At 37.5% G+C, this 16,144-nt stretch overlaps 1 protein-coding gene across 1 annotated transcript in view; it reads right to left on the bottom strand.

Moving 5' to 3' along the window:
- LOC150107281 (protein Skeletor, isoforms B/C) overlaps window positions 1-16,144 on the bottom strand; it is a 365,485-nt gene that overhangs the window by 80,500 nt on the left and 268,841 nt on the right. Inside the window, exon 16 of the mRNA XM_090391768.1 lies at window positions 4,879-5,002. Coding sequence (XP_090247894.1) covers window positions 4,879-5,002 — 124 coding nt within the window. The remainder of the gene's footprint in view (window positions 1-4,878; window positions 5,003-16,144) is intronic.

Here is a 16,144-nt window from a genome sequence, read left to right as displayed (position 1 = left end):
ACATTTGTACCATTGCCCTCCTGCATGAAACTGAGTTGTAATCTAGCAATAAATTTTCTAGTGTCCCGTGTAGGCACTTATTCAATCTTTCAGGTTCCAACTCAAGCCAGTTCTTAAAAATTTCGGATGTCATCCACGCATTTTGTCGTGGCTGAATTCTGTCATGGCACTTACATTAGTGCTGTTTTCCTTGCTGTGTGCATTCTTGAAATGAATCCTAAACTGCAATTTATGTTACAGCAACCATCCATCTCTTGCACTGAACTCATTGTGAAGCTTATTAGCTAAAATTTTGGATCACTTTGGATCAGCACTGGACCACTCATGCACACCTCATCACTGAATCCTTATCTTCACATTTTCATTTCTTTGGAAGCTCACTCCCTGTTTTTCACAATAGTGGCCATTCTTTTTCTTCAAGTTTATCTGGTACGAGATTGTAGATTTTGGAACTCCCATTATCTTAGCTAGTTGATAATGACTAGGGTTAACCAGTTATCTTTTAATTTGTTTAAGTAAATCAATTTTGTCAGAAAGTGTCAAATCTTTTTTTTTTTTGGGGGGGGGGGTGTTGAAATTATAAAAACAAAATATGGTAACACAATCTCTACTGGCCAGCCCAATTAAACAATAATGTGCTCCAAATACACAAAGCAAATTCTTGTTATATGCTCATTTTGTTTTTGTTGTTCTGGACTTGTCCCAAAAAAACAACTGCTCCAATTAACTGGTGGACAAATTAACTGAAATCTGCAGTATCATCAAGTTCCACAACCTTATTAACCTCAAGTTTACTCAGCCCCCCCCCTGCATACATGTCCTGCTCAGGACCAGATTTATGCACAAGCTACAATTTAGGGCCTCTTCCTGAGTATAGATAACCTAAAATTTATCCAGTAGGGGGGGGGGCGCTCGTAAAAGTTCTAGCACATGCCCACGATGACCTCTTAAATCTAGTCCTGCTCACTCACACTCAGTCTCTCTTTCCTTTCCACCACACTCAAACTCTGTATAATGTCACAATCATTAGGATGAAGTATCTTTATGAACTGCTCATTTAATATCTCAGCCACATTCTCTACAGTAGATATCCTTTTACCAGTGTCACTGAACAATATCATCCTTCCATAATTGATTTCTCCTTCTGCTGGCTACATATTGAAAGAACTCCTTAGGGTAATATCAAATAAAGGAGAAGAAGAATGTACTGTTATCTGTAAACACTATGGATACAATCTGAGCTTAGCGAGAGAAAGTCAATGTACAGAAGAAAGAATGTGAATGAAAACAGAGCCCTTAAGTATTCTAGCATTGCTAAGGAAATAATAAGGAAGGGAAATTTGGAGCTTTTGCAAAGGTAGGTGGCATCTGTAAGGACTTCTGCAAACAGCTGTAACAAAATCCATATTTTGAGAAGGATTGATGCGAGGATATTGGCTTTATAATTTAGTATTCTCTCTCTCTCTCTCTCTCTCGGTTGGAATAGGTTTGGTAAGAGGTAATTTTCAAGCTGTTAAAGATCAGGTTTAAACTTTTGATGTGATATTTTTAAAATATATAGATTATGGTACAGAAAATTTATTTTCTCCCAAGCCCAACATCCTGATAGCCTACTTACCTACCATACTATGATGTGAACAGTATAACTGTTGTCCCCTTTTAGTTTCATTTTTATTTATATTGATCCATTCATGTAATATCAAGGTACATTTAGCACTGTGGAGAGGCTAAGGGTTAAACCAGTGGTTCTTAACCTTTTTTTTTTTTTTTTTTGCCTGGCACTCCCCTTTCAACTATTCGTATGCCTGGCGCCCACTGCTCAATTTTACACTTGGTTAATGACTCAATAAGATAATTATAATATATTATTAGGCAAACCTAAATTACCATCAACATATTTGAACTGATAGTTAATTAAAAATTAATGACTGATACAAATTAATTTTTACTTAAAGAAATGTAAACTTTATTTAATAAGCCAATCATTAATGGCTACCATGAGCCTGATGAGATCCTGCTAATTTTTTGATATCAGGTTCAATGTTCGACAAACGAAGTCTCAAGTCTCCTCTTTCACTTATTTGCAATCTATTTCACTGCTTAGCTAACAATTGTAAGACAATGCTGAATCTTTTCTCAACCAAGTATGAAGAAGGAAAAGCAATGAGCAGTAATTTTATTTCTTACCAAAGCTGAGGATAACTTGCATTGCATGTTTGGCCAGAATCTTTCATACCCACGCTGTTGAAATTGTACTTGAGCTTCAAAATTATTTTGAAGTCAATAAATTCTTCACATAAATTTGGATGAACAGAAGTGGTATCAGAAAGAAATGGATTTATGACCCAATTAGTTATTTTAAGCTCATTGAAGTCTTTGAATCTGATCATCAAGTTTTCTTTCAGCTTTAGAAGATGGGAACAATAACAATCCAAATCTGTATCTAATATTAAATCCTCATCTATTATTTGTAGATTTGGAAACTGCAGAAAATCTTGTCTTGCAATGCTCATAGAATATTAATTTGCTGATAAATGCATTTATAATTCTCTCTGCTTTAATAAGATTCATGTTGCTTCCCTGCAATTTGATGTTCACCTCATTTAATTTGGTGAAAATATCTGAAAGATATGTGATGTCAACCTTTTTTTTTTTTTTTTTAGAACATTACACATGTTCTCATCATGTGAATTAAGAAATTCACAAACAGTATTGTAGAGATCATTAAAGTGCCACAGAGTTTCCATGTGAGAACCATCTAAGTTCAATTCAGTGTTACCAAAAGACACTCAAATTCTTCATTTTTATAGCAAAGTTCCCAAAAATTACGGATATTCGATGAATGGGGCTTTTATTTTATTCACTGCTTTAATAACATCAGCCAAAGTCTAATGTGGTCTACTGCTAAGATGTTTTGCAGCTAAGTGCTGTCTATGAAGAATGCAGTGAATTGTAAAGATATTTGGAACTGCTTCTTTTAAATGTGCTATAAATCCACTGTGATGACCAATCATAGCTGGTGTTCCATCAGTTGCACAAGCAATAATATTTGTGAGAGGAATGTTTTTAGCATTAAAAATTTTTTTTTTTAATGCTAAACTGTTTGTGTCAATTTTCAGTTGTTCAGCAAATAGAAATTGCAATAATTATTATTATTATTCCTGACACCTCCAAGGAGTCCGAAGACTCATCGCGGTAGGATACCAATAACTGTCTTAATTTATTAACTGTGTTTAATAATTTCTTTATTAGTATTTATATAACACATGTAGGACATTAATTAAGCTTCGTTGTCACATAAAGTTGTCTCATTGAGTTGCAAAGAAAATTCTATGGTTTTTAAATCATCACAAAGTTTATTTTCAATGTCCTTTGCCATTTCGTCAATTCTGGTTGATACGAACTAGTGATGAGAGGAATTGACAACGTCGTATTACTTTTACCTGGGCCAATCATCGTATCTAAAACTTCATTTATGGTCGGTAAGATGAGTTTTGCCAATGGTGTGTGGCTTTTCTGTATTTGGCAATTAATTTTGAAAGTTATAATATGCAACAAGTCCCTTCTCTTGTTGGTTACTTTGTTTTGCAACAATTTTTAAATTTAGTCTTTAATTCGCAAAAGACTACACATCCAGTTTTACTGTTTTTAAATGCTCAATCATTCTTGAACGGTTTATTCTTTCGTTGTTTGAAAAAGTTTTTTCACATAGTAAGCACATTGGTAACTGCTCATTATTTATAGACAGAATTACTCCATATTTTAAATATTCACATGAATATTGATGACACTTTCTTTTCACTAATTTTAATGGGCTATAGTGCTACACAATATCAATGAAGCACAATGCACATAATACCATGGGCTAGATGTAAACTGCAAATAAGGGTTGTCAGAGAGATGTTTGGAAAAGTAGCAGATAAAGTTTATAAGTGTAGTGGATTCTGCTAAAAATAGTCCAAATTAATTATTTTCACTGTAGAAAATTCAGTCCAAAAAAGTAGCCCAATCACTTAACTTTCAAGGTAAAAATTCTAAAAACTAAGTAGCAAATAAATTTGAATCGCCAGATATACAACATTCTAAACAGTGTTGCCAAACATACAATATAAATAGCGATACTAGATTAAGTATGCAATTTTTTGCTTTTATTATATTAGTAGTAGAGACCTATAAGTTAGTAAGGGGTTGTTATAGAATCAATGCTGGAAAAGTTCTACAGAAAATAGTGGGAGATCGGGAGAGAACCAGAGGTCATCCCTGGAAATTGTATAAAGAGGGTGTGAGAGACAGGTTTTTTCGTGCAGAGTTGTGAATGATTGGAATGCCTTGCCTGAGAGTGTGGTGTCTGCAGGGAGTTTGAGTGTGTTTAAGACATGGTATGATGAGATGTATGTGTGATAAAAGGACCTCCCAGATGAGTCTTTGACTCCATGAGGTCTTGGGGATGATAATAATAGTATTATAACACTTACTGTCCCCCCCCCCCCAAGGGCACTACCGCCCAGGTTAAGAACCACTAGGTTAAACAAACCAGACGTCAATATTCTAGAGGCCAAACAACATGGAACTCTTTCAAGAATAATAAGCAGGATAGAAGTCTAATACTGGAAATGAAAACTGTCTTCCACCAAAAGACATTCGCAAATATCCATGCATTGGGAAATGAAAGTGTTATCCACTCTCTGACCAACTAGGACAATTCATTATTTGTCTTTAACATTTTATTCTTAAAATCTTCATTTCCTCATTTAGATGAAGTGCGTCCTTAAAAATACTAACAGATCTTACAATAAGCTTTCTAAAATTATAGCATTAAATAAACAAAAAGGTTTTAAGCCTGAAATTCCTTCATAATGGTAATCTCTAAATACCTACTTGACATCAAGGGTTTCTTGTATGTAACTTTTAGTATTTCATTCACCTTCTGAGAAAAAATTAATTCTGCGTTTTGAAATCCTCCAAGTTTCGTATCAGGACAAGCACCAGAACCTTGAGAACACTATGTAATAATAACAACTAAATGAAAAAAAGTTGAAAGCCATTATAGGAAAGGGAAATTTTTTTTAATGTGTATAAGTAAATTAAATATGTAAAATATCAATTTAAGTAAATTTTTAAATTAGGCAATCACAAAATTTTCAGATGACTCTATCATGAATCATAATCATACTTTCACATGATCTGAGAACAAAATCATACTGTAATTAAAAAAAAGGGGAGTACAAGAAGAGCCGTTCAATGCATTTGTTCACTTTGTTATTATATTTAAGTAGATTGCTAAAACACAATCCTCCTTTAGCAAACCCATGCTGTCCATCAAAGATAATGCTGCTATTGTTCTTGGTCCCAACTAACCTCTTTAACACTAACTACAACAAGCACACAAATTATCCTATAATTCAAAGCCTTGGTCTTCTCATCTCCTTTATTATTATTATGTGATGCCTCCAAGAAGTCCAAAGACTCATCAAGGTAGGGCACCTACTCTACTATTCTCTGTCTTCATCACTCAGTCCACCAACTATAGCAAATGGCATCGTCTACACCAGGGTTTCCCAAATTATGTTCCATGGAAAGTGAATAAGTGTTACGTGAAAAATTATCAAAATTAATATTAATGAGCCTGGAACGGTTTTAAATGCTATGACTCTAAACAGGTGTTCCATTAAAAATTTCATAATTTGTGAAGTTCCGCCGTAGGAAAAATTTGGGAAACGCTGATCTACACCAACAGCATCTACTGCCAACCACCACCACCGGTATTTTAATGGACAATCGCAACCATCCATGCCCAAACCCCCAGCCTTTTTTGGCTGCTCGGCCAACCAGGCTGAGTGGTTAGTGTGTAAAGTAGAACAATTCCTCATCTAAGATTCATATTAAAAAGGAATGCTATTGTTATCTCCCCTGGAACATTCCCTGATATATCATTAAGCCTTACAGCTTTATTCACATCAAGTTTACTCAACTCTTAATATACCACATGCTCACCATCAGTGCCTGCCCCTACCCCTCCTAATGAATTAAGTTCTGCATATGTCATATTCATGAGAATCAAATAACTTTATGAATTGCTTCTTTAATGTCTCAATTATATCCTCCACAGTGGTTATCATACTACCATTTTTACCAATAATATCATCTTTCCATAATCATTCATTCTCTTTGGCATGTATCAAAGAACTCCCTGGGCTTTTTTTTTTTTTTAACCCCCTCATTAGCTAACTGCTGCTCATACTGCACTTTTTTCTAACCTTACCAAGCAAGCCACCTTTCACACCTGCATTTTGTACTCCTCGTGTAATTGATTATTACCACTTATCTTGTGCAGCCCCCATAATGCCCCCTTCTTCCAGAGTGCATACATCACCTCTTCATTCATCCATTTCGCACCTGTCTTATTATTATTATTATTACCCAAGACCTCATAGTGTCAAAGACTCATCTGGGAGGTCCTTTTATCACACAAACATCTCATCATACCATGTCTTAAACACACTCAAACTCCTTGCAGACACCACACTCTCAGGCAAGACATTCACAACTCTGCACGAAAAAAACCTGCCTCTCACTCCCCTACTCACACCCTCTTTATACAGTTTCCAGGGATGACCTCTGGTTCTCCCCTGATCTCCCACTATTCTCTGTAGAACTTCTCCACCATTGATCTTATAACAACCCCTTACCAACTTGTAGGTCTCTATCATATCTCCCCCTCTTCCTTCTCTCCACCAGACGCTGCAAATGACATCTTCTCAATCTTTCCTTATACTCAACATTCCAGAGGTCAGAAACTACCTTAGTCAGTCGCCTTTGGACCCTTTCCAATATCTCTTCATCCTTCTGAAAACCCGGTGACCAAATCTGGGCACAATAGTCCATGTGTGGCCTAATCAAAGCCTTATTCAATGGAACAAGAATCTCCCTACTTGTACACGTCAGTGTCCTCCGCATCATTCCCAGAAGTCTTTGTGTTGTCTTCACAATTTTGGCGATGTGTCCCATAAATTTTAGATCCTTATCCACTATCACCCTCAGATCTCTTATTTCCTCTACCTCCAACAATATATTCTCACCAAGCATAAATTCTGCATCCCATCTTGGTTTTCCAAACTTTAAAACCTTACATTTTGCAACATTGAACTCACATCCCCATTTTCGTGCCCAATCACTCAATTTATTCAAGTCTTCTTGTAAGGCCACAACACTACTCTTTATGGTTCGCCCCAACTTTGCATCATCTGCAAACAACTGAATATCTCCATCCAAATCTTCGCCAATATCATTAATATACAAGTTAAATAGTAATAATGGCCCTAAAACAGACCCCTGAGGCACTCCACTAGTGTCTTTCCTTTTCCTGGATATTGCACCCCCCATACACAACTTGTTGATACCTATCAGATAGCCAGTCTCCAATCCAATGAACTAATCTAATATCCAACCCCATCTGCTCTAGTTTGACTGTCAACTTATCATGAGGTACTCTATCAAAAGCTTTTGTGAAATCCAAGTTTATTACTGTGTATCCTTCTCCTCTGTCCAAGGAAGCAGTCACTTTATTGTAATAAGTAAGTAGATTACTACAACATGACCTCCCTTTAGCAAATCCATGCTGTCCATCAAATATTATACCATTGTTGTCAACCCAACTCTGGATTCTAGTTCACACAAGCTTCTCCAACAACTTAACCACGACACCTGACACAGAGATAGGCCTATAGTTTGATGCTTGAGTTCGATCACCTCCTTTATGAAGTGGCACAATCTTGCCCTTCTTCCACTCTTTAGGAACTTGACCAAGTGCAAGACTCGTATTAAAAAAATATGTCAAGGCAGGTGTCAACTCTCTGGCACATTCTTCAGAATACACAGTGATATATTATCAAGTTCCACAGCCTTATTTACATCTAGTTTACTCAACTCCCCAAACACCTCTTACTCACTTACAGTCAGTCTCTCCTCCCCATCATCAACTGCTCTCAATCTCTCCATGAAGTCACATTCACAAGATTGAAAGATCTTTATGAACTGCTCATTAAGTATCTCCACCACACATTCTGTAACAGCTGTCTTTATACCATTTTCTCCAATCAATGTCATCCTTCCATAATCATTCTTTCTTTTGCTGGCTACATATCGAAAGACCTCCCTAGGATTCTTTTTGGCTTCATTAGTTAACTGCTGTTCATATCTCTCTTTAGCTACGCTCACCAACCAAGTCACCCTCCTAGCCTGGTCTTTGTAGACCTCATGAAATTGGTTACTTCAACTTCTCTTATGCTGCCTCCACAATGCCCTTTTTCTCTGTATCGCATGCTTGATCTCTTTATTCATCCATCTCACACCTACCTTATTTAACCTTCTCACCCTTGGAATACATTTAGACATTGCATCTACTAGATAGTTTTTGAACATCCCCCAAGCTGCATTGATCTCGTTTCCAGCTAGCTCCTCATTCCATGCTACACTCGCAAGCTGTCTCCTGAGCTCTTCATAATCCCCCCCACCCCCTTGTAGTTCCACATATACCCTTTTCTCACAGGTGCACTGCTGGCAACCACCCAGGTAATCACCTCATGGTCACTTTCACCGATTGGTGGATGATTTGATACCTCATTTATAATTATCCTCTGATGAGATTACCAAATCCAAGACCCTTGATCCTCGTGTGCCCTCTGTTACATACTGTCTGAGGTAGTTATCCCTCAAAAACTCAAGAAACTCATTTTCTTTACTTCCAGTTACTATCTCTTCATTCCAGTCTATATTGCCATAATTAAAATCACCCATAACGATCACCCTTTTCTTATATGCTTTGCTAATTTGACTATACATTTCACTATCACCACCATCCACATTACCAGGTCTATAACAACATCCCACTAAGTATTTGATTCTATTCACCTCTATCTCACACCATACTGCCTCAAAACCACTGGCCCTATTTCCCCTCTTGCATCTCTACCTTGTATGGACATAACTCTTTCTCTATCATCAATAGCACTCCCCCTCCCTTTTTACCCCGTCTATCCTCACAAAACATATCATACCCTTCCATCTCTATTCCTGTCAGGATGTCGTCCTCATCTAACCATATCTCACTTATTCTGACAATCTTTGGGCGAACAGACGCAATTAGTGCAACCATTTCATCCGCCTTGTTTCTTATATTTCTAGCACACAACAAACACAACAGCTCATTTCTGGATCTACAGCTAGTTCCACTGATACCACTCACTCTATGTGATCTCTCCATGCTGGACTGGGGCCATTTCCCTTTCTGCTTCTTCATTTTAGAACCCTTTTCAATTCCATCTGTTTCCTCTTGATCTCTAGTCATCCCATTTCTTTCCTGCCTATACATGCTCTCACCTCCTCTTGGAGCATCCACTTTTCTCACGCTGTGTACCCCTGTCCACCCTGAGTCTCCCCGTTTCCCTGCTCCTCTTGCACACCCATTCTCTCATTTTCTATACTCATACCACTCACTTCCCCATTCATATCCACTTCTTCAGTCTCTCAATCATATTAATCTTATCTAACCTCTTGACCTTTGAAATGCTAAATGTATTCAAATTCCAGTTGGCATTGCCTCTGCCAGATAGTTACTGTGAAGGACCCAAACAGCATTAATCTCCTTTTCATTGAATTTCTCAGTCCATGATATAGCTGCAAGCCATCTCCCAAGTTTATCATAATCACCAGCTTTAGAGTTCCATATAAATCCCTTTCTTGCAGAAGTCCTCATATGTCTGGCTACCATTCAAGTGATCACTTCATGGTCACTTTCCCCAAATGGAGGAAGATTTGACACCATTTAGAATATCGTCTGATAAAATGATCAGATCTAAGATCCTTGTGTGCCCTCTATTACATACTGTCTAAGGCAGTGTTTCTCAATGGCAATTGCAAATTGGAATATTTTTGGGGGGCAATTAGAAAATGATGTTGCATTCATCACTGATATACTCAAAGCACTCACCATTGTTGGCGAGGGGGTGGGGACATCAAAATCTTTGAGGCGTTGAGGTGGGGCATGATCCAAAAAAAAGTTGGGAAATACTGGTCTAAGGTAATTGACTCTCAAAAACTCATGAAATTCATTCTATTTGCCCCTGATGATGTATCTTCATTCCAATCTATGTAATCATAATTAAAATCATCCATAATGATTATTATTTTCTTATTTTTTAGGCTAAATTATCTATACATATCCCTCCACATTAACAGGCCTATAGGAACAAAAGTAAATATTTCAATCCTGTCCACCTCTACCTCAAACCTACTGCCACTATTTTCTCCTTGCATTTCCACCTTGGTTTGGTATAACTCCTCTGCTACCAACAACATTCTTCCCTTTCAGCCCTTGTCCATCTTCATGAAAAAACATATCCTCTATTCTTGTTGGGATGTCATCTTAATCCAGCTATTTCTCACTTATTCCCACATTTGGGCAAATGTCCTCGATTAATGCAACAATTTTATTCCACTGATTTCAGACACTGATGGCTTTCATTACTCTCTTTTTCAGCAACAGTTTTTCTAGCTGACTCATAACAAAACATTTAAATGCAGTCCAACTCTAATATACAGTTCCATCCATCCCTCACAATCATCCCACATTCACAAAATGCATTACTTTCCTCTTGCATACTCTTCTAGCTTATCAGTCCTGACTTTTGCTTACAGCCTTATCTCATGCCTGGGTGACACACTGACCACCTTTCCTATCACTCTGTTATCTTTTACTCTCCTTAACAACCTCTTGATATACATTTTCACATTCTTCTTGTTCTCTTTCAAATCATTCATTCCTACTAACACCAACTCTTTTGCTCTATAGTATTCTACTATATAAAATCAGAATGTTCAAAAAGAACAGTGGTTCTGCTTTTAAGCACTATAACGTTACATTAACATAAATAATAATTTGCGTTGATGTAATTTTTCTGTTGTGGTTGTATTTCAGTGTTAGAAATACAATTCACACACCCTGCTCTGAAATCTGAGAAGTCATGGAGACAAATTCACACTAATAATATTTGCAGAATTAAGTGATATCAGATATATTTCACATAAGGCAATCCTAAAAAAACTACAGAAACTACAGGAGGCTGCTTAGACAGATAAAAGAGAATAGTATGACAGGAAGGGTAGTAAGCGTGTTGCCTAGGCATGACTGTGGTGAGATGAGGTGGAGAGCAAGGATTATGAATGATATGTTGGCTGAAATGTGCTGAGGAGAGGGGAGTACAATTTGTTAATGTGTGGAATGAGTTTGAAGGACAAGGTGAACTGTATGGGAGTGATGGACTGCATTTCAATGGTTATGGTGTGAGTTGCTTGGAGAGACCATTGCTGGAAGGTAGAGAAGTGAGTACAGAGAATGAATCAGATCAAGTGGGAAGTGATGTGGAGTACGATAGGAGAGATTGAAGAGGTGTTATGGATGAGGAAATAAGGGGCATGAGTATGGAAAATGAGAGAATGGGTGTGCAAGATGAACAGGGAAATGGAGAGGCTCAGGGTGGACAGGGGTACACAGCATGAGAAAGGTAGATACTCCAAGATGATATGAGAGCATGTGTGGAAAGGAATGGAATGACTGGGAATCAAGAGGAAACAGTTGGAATTGAAGAGGGGGTCTAAAATGAATAAGAGGAAAGGGAAATGGCCCCAGTCGAGCATGGAGAGATCATATCGAATGAGTGGTGTCAGTGGAACTAGCTGTAGATCCAGGAATGAGCTGTTGTGTTTATATACAAATGCTAGAAGTGTAAGAAACAAGACAGATGAAATAGTTGCACTAATTGTCTATTCACCCAAAAATTGTTGGAATAAGTGAGACATGGTTAGATGAGGATGACATCCTGATAGGAATAGAGATAGAAGGATATGATGTGTTTCATGAGGATAGAAGGGGTAAAAAGGAAGGGGGAGTGCTATTGATGATAGAGAAAGAGTTATGTCCAAAGTAGAGATGCAAGAGGGAAATAGTGCCAGTAGTTTTGAGGCAGTATGGTGTGAGATAGAGGTGAATGGAATGAAATACTTGGTTGGATGTTGTTATAGACAAGGAAATGTGGATGGTAGTGACTATGAAATGTATATGGAAATGACTTCTATTGGGATTTATTGATCAAGTATATTTTGGAAACAAATATGTTATACCAATTAGTTTCACCAACTAAGGCTTTTGGCATCTTCAGGGTACATAACTGATATAAGGCACTTAAAGCTAAAAACTGTACAAACTATAAATCAACCGATTCCAATTATATTTGACAAAACAGAACGCGTACAATACAAAGTGTGTGCATGATCTCACTTGTTATTATTTAGGAATGTTCTATAATTGGCACTATAATTTAGTTCTTGTATGTTTAGAGATCTAATAAGGGTCTTTCAGATCTCGGGCAAAATTAATCCTTGGTTGTTGTATTGTTGTCTGTTGTTATATTGATGATTCTATAAGATTTAATATAGTTGTTTATTTAATCTATCCTTCTTACCTAAAACCTTACTCAATCAAGTCCTGTCATTTGCACCAATTGTTATCGTTCAATCTTCTTCTCTATATATTTCTATCATTATTATTGCCTTTACCACTGTTCGCTACAGTGGTAGCGAACAGTGGTAAATTCATCTTGGAGATAATTCATTTTGTTTCCAAAATACACTTGATCAATAAATCCCAATAGAAGTCATTTCCATAGTTTTCGTGGTCAAGAAAATATGTTTTAATATGAAATGTATAATCAAATTAGTCAAGCAAATAAGAAAAGAGTGATCATTATGGGCGATTTTAATTATGATAGTATAGACTGGAATGATGAGATAGCAACTGGAAGTAAAGAAAATGATTTCTTGAAATGGCCCCAAGTCTGAAGCCATTTTTTACTGTCTGAGGATAACTACCTCAGACAGTATGTAACAGAGGGCACCAGAGGACTGAGAATCTTGGATTTGGTCGTCTCATCAGAGGATGTAATTATAAATGAGGTATCAAATCACCCACCAATTGGTGAGAGTGATCATGGGGTGAATACCTTGGTGGTTGCCAGCAGCGTGAGGATCTCTATGAGAAAAGGGTATATGTGGAACTACAAGGGGGGGGGGGTGATTATGAAGAGCTCAGGAGACAGCATGCAGGTGTAGCATGGAATGAGGAGTTAGCTGGAAAAGAGATCAATGCATGCAGCTTGGGGGATTTTCAGAAACTATCTAGTAGATGGAATGTCTAAATGTATTCCAAGGGTGAGGAGGTTAAATAAGGTAAGTGTGTGAAATATACCTACCTTATTTAATCTCTGTATCACATGCTTAATATAGAGATTAAGCATGTAATACAGAGAAAAAGGACATTATGGAAATGTAGTTCTCATGGAAATAACCAATTCCATGAGAACTACAAAGACCTGACAAGGCGGGTGACATGGTTGGTGAGGGTAGCTAAAGAGAGGTATGAACAGCAGTTAGCTAATGAAGCCAAAAAGAATCCTAAAGAGTTCTTTCGATATGTAGCCAGCAAAAGAAAGAATGATTATGGAAGGATAACATTGACTGGAGAAAATGGTATAAAGATAGCTGTTGCAGAAGGTGTGGTGGAAATATTAATGGGCAGTTCATAAAGGTCTTTCAATCTTGTGAATGTGACTTCATGGAGAGATTGAGAGCAGTTGATGATGGGGAAGAGAGAGACTGACTGTAAGTGAGCAAGAGGTGTATGGGGAGTTGAGTAAACTAGATGTAAATAAGGCTGTGGGAATTGATAATATATCACTATGTATTTTGAAAGAATGGTCATATTTTTTAATACAAGTTTTGCAGTGGGTCAAGTTCCTAAGGATTGGAAGGAGGGCAAGATTGTGCCACTTCATAAAGGAGGTGATCGAATTCAAGCATCAAGCTATAGGCCTATCAGTGTGTCAGGTGTTGTGGTTACGTTGTTGGAGAAGCTTGTGAGAACTAGGATCCAGAGTTGGGTTGATAACAATGGTATTATCCTTGGACAGCATGGATTTGCTAAAGGGAGGTCATGTTTTAGTAATCTACTTACTTATTACAATAAAGTGACTGCTTCCTTGGACAGAGGAGAAGGATACACAGTAATATACTTGGATTTCGCAAAAGCTTTTGATAGAGTACCTCATGATAAGTTGACAGTCAAACTAGAGCAGATGGGGTTGGATATTAGATTAGTGCATTGGATTGGAGACTGGCTATCTGATAGGTATCAACAAGTTGTGTATGGGGGTGCAATATCCAGGAAAAGGAAAGTCACTAGTGGAGTGCCTCAGGGATCTGTTTTAGGGCCATTACTGTTTAACTTGTATAGTAATGATATTGGTGAAGATTTGGATGGAGATAATGTTTGTTTGCAGATGATGAAAGGTTGGGACGAACCACGAAGAGTAGAGATGTTGTGGCCTTGTAAGAAGACTTGAATAAATCGAGGGAATGGGGATGTGAATTCAATGTTGCAAAATGTAGGATTTTAAAATCTGGAAAACAAAAATCGGAATGCAGAATTTATGCTTGGTGAGGATATATTGTCGAAGGTGGAGGAAATAAGAGATCCAGGGAGTGAAAGTAGATAACGATCTGAGATTTAGGGGAGACATAGCCAAAATTGTGAAGACAACACTAAGGCTTCTGGGAATGATGCAGAGGACACTGACTTGTAGATGTAGGGAGATTCTTGTTCCATTTTATAAGGCTTTGATTAGGCCACACATGGACGATTGTGCCCAGATTTGGTCATCTGGGTTTCAGAAGAATGAAGAGATGTTGGAATGGTCCAGAGGTGACTGACTATGGTACTTTCTAACCTCTGGAATGTCAAGTATGAAGAAAGATTGAGAATATGCAACTTACAGAGTCTCGTGGACAGGAGTAAGAGGGGGAGATATGATAGAGACCTACAAGTTATTAAGGGGTTGTTATAGGATCAATGCTGGAGAGGTTCTACAGAAAATAATGGGAGATCAGGGGAGAACCAGAGGTCATCCCTCAAAACTATAAAAAGGGTGAGAGTAGGGGAGTGAGAAGCAGGGTTTTTTCATGCAGAGTTGTGAATGAATGGAATGCCTCACCTGAGAGTGTGGTGTCTGCAGAGAATTTGAGTATGCTTAAAGCACGGTATGATGAGCTGTGTGTGTGATAAAAGGAACTCCTAGATGAGTCTTTGACTCCATGGGATCTTGGGTAATAATAATAATAAAGTTAATCTTTGTTTCTGCCAGGTAGAATTATTATTTAGACTATTCATATTTGATCTTTATATACTGTAATAAACACAAAAACTTTTCTGATTATAAGACCATCAGTTTATTACACATATGTACAAGAACACTGACTCGTTTCACTAGCATACTAGTCTGCGTTCTTGTAAATGTGTATTAAACTGATGGTCTAATAATCAGAATAAGTTTTTGTTTATTACAGTATATAATACAGTATGCTAGCGAAACTAGTCAGCGTTCTTGTACATATGTGTATTAAACCGATGGTCTTATAACAGAATAAGTTTTTGTGTAGAATTATTATTATTATTTAGGCCTCCACGATGTATTTCCCAGAAATACATCGTGGAGGCCTAAATAAGAATAATAATTCTATAAATAATAATTCTATAATAAAAAGGACCTCCCACGATGAGTCAAAAGACTCATCGTGGGAGGTCCTTTCTAGGAAATACAAGTCTATCAAGCTTCAACGTGGGAGGTCCCTCCCAGGAAACAAAGTCTATCATACCACTCCTTAAACTCATTGACCGTTCTCATTCTCACCACATTATCAGGCAATGCATTCCACAGTTCAACCATCCTACATGCAAAGAAACCACTCCTCACCCTCTAGCTCACAGTTTCCTTTCGTAACTTCCACGGATGGCCCCTTGTCATCACTCCTTCCCACTGTTCAACCAAACGAAAGAACTCCCCACTGTTGACCCAGTAACACCTCTCAACAGTTTAAAAAGTCTCAATGATATCACATCTCCTTCTATCAACAAAATTCGGCAGTCCAACACTGATCCTCATAACTAACATTGTACTGTCCTGAAACTGTCTTTGTTATCTACCTCTGTACCCTTTCCACAGTTAATTTATCCCCTTCAAATCGTGGGGACCAAATC

Source organism: Typopeltis vanoorti, chromosome 4 (assembly GCF_054136105.1).
Source record: "Typopeltis vanoorti isolate ZY-2024b chromosome 4, IOZ_Tvanoo_1.0, whole genome shotgun sequence".
Classification (NCBI taxonomy): domain Eukaryota; kingdom Metazoa; phylum Arthropoda; class Arachnida; order Uropygi; family Thelyphonidae; genus Typopeltis; species Typopeltis vanoorti.
This window is presented reverse-complemented; position numbering and strand designations above follow the sequence as displayed.